The following is a 6,000-nucleotide window of genomic DNA, read 5'->3' as shown; positions in this document are numbered from 1 at the left end:
TCTGAGGTTAGGGATCTGTGCCAGCAATTGGAAGGTTGCTGGTTCAAATCCCATAAATGCCAGAAGTGATTCCACTCTGTTGAGCCCTTGAGCAAAGCCATTAAGCTGCAATTGCTCCATCCTGGCTATGATGTTAACATGCATCCAGCTCTGCAAACAGGTTCTCCAACTTGCAAGGGAAAATCAGGGGGTTGGTGGCAGGGTTGGCACTTCAGCCCTTGTAAAAAAAAAAAAAAGAAACTATTCCATTTGAACTAGTGTTGTGCTGAGGTGTTGCCTGTTGCATGGCTGTGCTTAGGTCCTAATTTGAGATTGTGTAGTGGGTGCAGCAACACGCTGTATCAGTGCATGCTCCCAATTTCCACTCTTCTTGGCTTTGCCTTTAGTTTCTGCTTAGTGTTTGTCTGACCTTCTACCTGGTAGGTCTGCTCCTGACCTTGCAGTTTACCTTACATAAAATTAAATATTTAGCTAGATTTTTTAAACATAGTATTTAGTGGGAGGAATTATGATTTACTTAGCATAGCAGCACTGCAACTACAAATCCTGAGATCACATCCCTGCTCAGTCATGGCTTATGTGGGGTTTGAATGTTCTACCCATGTCTGTGAGAGTTTTTCTTTGGGCACTTGGGTTGTCTTCTCACATTCCCAAAGACTTGTAAGGTTAATCGGTGACACTAAAATTGGACATGTGTGGACATGAGAATAAGTGGGCCCTGTAATGGCATCCAGAGTTATTTTCTCTCTTGCAAAATTGCTCTGAAATATACTTCTTACCACCCAGAGACACTCAATTGCTGATGTTATATAAACCCACCCATAACTTTTACCACTTAGTTTAGTGACACTTTGTTCTCTGTTTTTTCTTCTGCCCTATGAAAAGCAGTAATTATGGATTGTATAGAGCAGTTGGTAATCTAAAGAGCTGGTCAGTACAACTGGAATAGCAAGTGTGCATAGTAGCCATAAAGAATTATATGCTCATTGATTTTTTTATTTTTGTTTTTTGTTCTTTATTTCACCTTATACAATTTCTCGTGTTAGGAATTTGTTAGTTTTCGCATACCCTTTGGGGTCGGAGTGCAGGGTCAGGCATTGTGCAGCACCCCTGGAGCAACTGCAGATTAAAGGTCTTGCTGAAGGGCCCAGCAGAGTAGGATCACTTTTGGCAGTGACAGGGATTAGAACCAGCAACTTTCTGGATACCAGCTCAGATCCTTAGCCTCAGTGCCACCACTACCATTAGACTACAATGACCTAGTTAGTCAGTAACACTCTGTGGAGGCTCTGAAAGCTCATGTTAAACTTCACAGCATCTCTTCACTTCTGTTGACACATAGCCATACGTTTAGATTGAATATGGATAGCTGTTTTTACTATGTAAAAACTGTTATGAAATGATGAATATTTAAAAAAAACATTCTTCAATAAATGAAAGAGCATTATTATATTTATGTTAAACTACACTTGAAAATAATCAGAATTTGTTTAGAAAATAATAGGAAAAGCAATTACAATACTTTTGTAGCTTCTATAATGAGGAGCAGTTCATAAGGTATAATGAGAACAACATCTACTCTTGTCTGAATGTGGCTCTGAATCTGGGTAACTTCAGTACTATGCTTAACATCATGAGCAGCAGCTTTCTAATTGGTTTACTGTGTGAATGAGAAAATAACTTCCCTTACTGCAGCCTGCGATTGGCAGCTCCAATTCTTGCTCAGGAAAGGCAATTATAAGGAGGCTGGATCTGCTACGGTGTGGTGGGCAAGAATAGTATTCAGAAGGATTTAAACCTGTGTGAGGAGAGAGCCAGCTGGAATTTTAGCCTATTGCTGGGTTTACTCTTAAAGGTTTAACTGAGTGAGAAACTGTGATGTGCTCAGGAACACAGAGGAAGGTCTCAGAATTGTAAAGTTAGAGCAACTGTAAACTTGAAGAAATGCAAGCTTTTAATATCACACCTGAGGAGTTCAATCAGCTCCTAAAACTGAACAACTTAACACGGCAGCAGTTCATTGACCTCTACCATCTTCAGCCTCTTATTTACATCCCACAGCTGCCAGCTCACAGCAAGGTGGTCTTTGTGACTATATGCTTGATTATATTCCTATTTGCACTTGTTGGCAACTTTCTGGTCTTGTATGTGGTTACCAAAAGAAAAGCTATGAGGACGGTCACTAACATTTTCATCTGTTCTTTGGCTCTGAGTGACTTGCTGATTGCTTTTTTTTGCATTCCTTTCACAATGCTTCAGAATATCTCTTCCAATTGGCTGGGAGGTAAGTGACAACTTTCCCTTACTTACACAGGTGGATAGTTTGGACATAAAAATATATTTATGTCATATTGTGGAAACAGTCTCCTGAACAGTTGATTCAGTATTCCCACTGAAAAGGACTAAGTTCCTTTATTGAACTACCTCTTATGTTTTTTTCTGATGGAATAATATAATATAATATAATATAATATAATATAATATAATATAATATAATATAATATAATATAATATAATATAATATAATATAATATAATATAATATAAAAGGACTTGCACCCTGTTCAAAGCTAGTTGCTCTCTTGAGTGCAGTGCTGCCCAGATAGATTTCAGCTCCCTGAACTAGATTCATTATTCTGACAATGCTGTGTTATAATAATATTCATCCATCCATTTTTCAAACCTGTTTATACAGAATAGGGATGCAAGGAAACTGTAGCCTAACCCAGCAAGCACCGGATACAAGGCAGGAACAATCCCTGGACAGGGGGCCAGCACATAGCAGGGTCAATTTAGCATTGCAAACCCAACTAACCTGCATGTCTTTGGACTGTAGGAGTAAACTAGAGCACCTGGAGGAAATCCATCGGGACATGGAAAGAACATGTAAACTCCATGCAGGAACATGGATATCCTTGTTGCACCTGTACTACCCCTAATATAATATATATAATATAAAGCAATTCATTCATCCATTTTCCTGCAGCAGTGAACAAGAACCAGCTCTGGATGGAATAACTGTCCACATTTAGACACATACAAAATGTGAGTACACTCACTATGTACTGTAAATGTAAATATATGGGGTGACCCAGTGATACAGGGATAAGTACAAATTTCTCATAGATCCAATGTCTGGGGTTTCAATCCTGGTCATTATCTGTGTCTATTTTTCACATTCTCCCTTCTCTGCATGGGTTTCCTCCATGCAATCAGATATTTCTCCCTTATCCTTAAAATATATATGGTTAAAATAACTGCCTCTTCTAAATTGGCCGTATGTCTGTGTGTGTATGTGTGTATGTGTAATTGAATTTGCCCTTCAGTGGACTGACACTCTTCCAGGAATGTTTCTTTCTTTGCCCTCAGTGCTATCAGGATGACCTATGGCTCTCTGAAACTGTGAATTAGATTAAGTAGTAATGTAATGTTTCTTTTATACGCAATGTAATAAAAAATATAAAGGTAATGGTTTTATCTGTATGTGTATATATAAATATTTATATATAATAATTAAAGCATAAAATGTCTAATATAGAGCACTATAAAATGATTTTTATTCCAAGTGGGCAAACTCATATTCAGTGTATTTCTTTTTTTATTATTTCAGATGTAGTACTTAGGAAGCATGGTAGCACAATAGCTGGCATTGCTGTATTTTATTTCTAGGCATCTGGATTAGATTCCTAGTCTGGTCACTGTGTGGAATTTGTATATTCTTGCTGTATACAGTATATGTTTTTTTTTTCTTCTAAATGCATGTTGTCAACCATACAATGAGCCAGTGTGAGTGAATGTGGATGGGTGAGTAAGAATATTCTGTGATAAACTGATAACCCTGTTGAGGGTTGATTTCAGTGTCCAATGCTTCCAGGACAGCATTTCCTTGTCTCTAAACTTGAGATAAATAGTTTCAGCAAATTAATTTGCTGATTAATGTAATTTCTGATGCTAAGATTGCTACTGAAGGTGATCAGTCTATCCAACGCATTCATGTTAAACTTGCCTATTATGAATACTCCTAAAAGCTGTAGTTCATTGCAGCTGTTCCACAGGATAAAAAATGTGGAAAACATCCCCCATATTCTGTGATTCTTCAGCTCACAAGGTCTTATTTCCTTCCTAAGAGGTCACCTTTGACCAGCTTTTGTAAGTCAAATGGAAATAAGAATTACATCAACAATTAATACCATCTAAAGCTCTTGAAACAGCTAGGCAGAACGGTGTCCAGTAACCATTAATTTAAGACATTTATTTATTCATTTTAACTCTAATAAATTTAATTGCGTGTATGCCTCAGACTCTGGCATGTATAAATAAACCTGCCTCAGGGTAGTAGATGCTTTTAATTTTCTGATATTTCCTAAAGCCACAGTAAAAGTCTAACAAATGAAAAAACTGAATAATCTTTGCTTGTTTCAGTGTGTTGTTAAAATCTCTTTTTTTAGATGTAACATCCATGATGTCTATTTGGTGAAGCTTAGTGTTTAATTGTCATTTAACTCCTACAATAAAATGTAGAACGAGTAGGAATCTGATGACAACTGGAAATATTTTAGACTAAAGTTAGTATTTTTTAAATTCTTATTACTATATATCCCCTTTCTGAAGCCACTTAATAAAGTGATAGGCCGGGGATGTGGTGAGCTGGAGCTTAAGCCAGCAGTTTAAGGAATTCATTCTGAGTGGGAGGTCAGTCCATTTATAGGACACACACTTACTCCAAGTGAATTTAGGGTCACTAATCAAACATGCTTTTGATAGGTGGAAGGAAAACTGAATTAATCACAAGTATACTGGTAGAATGTGCAAACTTCAGGCAAATACTGACTGAGCAATTGAATTTAAAAAAGGCACCTGAAGTTGTGAGGAAGCAGCAGCACTAACTGCCGAGTCTCTGTGCTACCCCTGTTCAATTTCCTGACTTGAAGTGTGTAAGTTTAGTAGAGTGGGTCCACAGCTGAAATGAAAAGGCCAGTTTTAAATAAATAATCGCCGCACTTATGACTTATAGAGGGGGCATGGTATTTTGGCCGTACTGGTTCTTGGATGTGACATGCTGCAGGCGTTTCCTCAATTATGTGCACAGGTGAGGAATTGCCCGGATCAATAATTGATACCGGGAACTGCTAATCGCCACACTTGTACCACGTCCCCATTATAAATAGTAAGAGCGTGAGTGCGGAGGAAAAGAGGAAAAGAAAAATCGAGAAAGTGAATGGAGGTTAGTGGAAGAAGAGAAAGCAGGAAGCTAAAAGCCGGTGTGTGTGCACGTGAGCGAGTGAGTGAGCACCGGCTCATGGTATTAACAGGCAGCTGGGAGAAGAGCCCCTGTAGAGTGTTTGGCCAGCTCTCAGGGTGCAAAAAGTAGTGGTCACTCCTGCTGAGCACTTCAGAGGAGCAGGAGTGACCGGAAGAAGGTTGGCTTGCCACGGAAGTCAACAGGAGAAGGAGGCATGGGAAGTGGAAGCCCCAGTGTGAGCGCCCTGGTCGCTGGGGATCACAAGTTTTGGTCTGGCGGAGTTAAACAAAGCGAAGGATCAAGAAGCTTCCAGACCAGCTGCAGATAGGGCTACTCCCCTGATGCAAGGCCTGGAAGTGAGGAGCAGGGGAGCCTCCAGGTAGAAAGAAGCCACTGGGTTTTGTTTTAAAGGACTGCTTCCAGCCATTGTTTTTAACCTTGTTTTAACTGGATTTATTTATGGGATTTTTAACCTCCACGTTTTACTTGCTTTTAATGGATTATTTATTTAATGATGTGTGGAGCACTGCACTATTTATTTTGAACACTGTTTTTGGTTTTGTTGTTTTTAAATAAAAGCACTTTTGCACCTTTCCCCTGGCTTCATTGGTGTTCTAATCATCCAGCTCATCCGGTGACATTACTGATGGTGTTGGGTTCTAGGGCTCCCAAAAGTGAAGTGGGAGCGTGAAGCAGAACCCGCATCGTCACAGTAAGTTCAAAGCACCTGTTTACAAACAAAAGATTTAAAATAAAACA

General features: G+C 39.0%; 1 protein-coding gene across 1 annotated transcript in view; it reads left to right on the top strand.

The window, feature by feature from the left end:
• Positions 1-1,815: 1,815 nt before the first annotated feature.
• The window catches only part of LOC114652820 (pyroglutamylated RF-amide peptide receptor-like), an 80,895-nt gene continuing 76,710 nt past the window's right edge, over positions 1,816-6,000 (top strand). Inside the window, exon 1 of the mRNA XM_028803130.2 lies at positions 1,816-2,284. Within this exon, the coding sequence (XP_028658963.1) occupies positions 1,945-2,284 (340 nt within the window). The 5' untranslated portion in view covers positions 1,816-1,944. The remainder of the gene's footprint in view (positions 2,285-6,000) is intronic.

This window comes from Erpetoichthys calabaricus, chromosome 5, assembly GCF_900747795.2.
Source record: "Erpetoichthys calabaricus chromosome 5, fErpCal1.3, whole genome shotgun sequence".
NCBI classification, from domain to species: domain Eukaryota; kingdom Metazoa; phylum Chordata; class Cladistia; order Polypteriformes; family Polypteridae; genus Erpetoichthys; species Erpetoichthys calabaricus.
The sequence above is the reverse complement of the archived record's forward strand: the minus strand, read 5'-3'. Positions and strand labels throughout refer to the sequence as shown.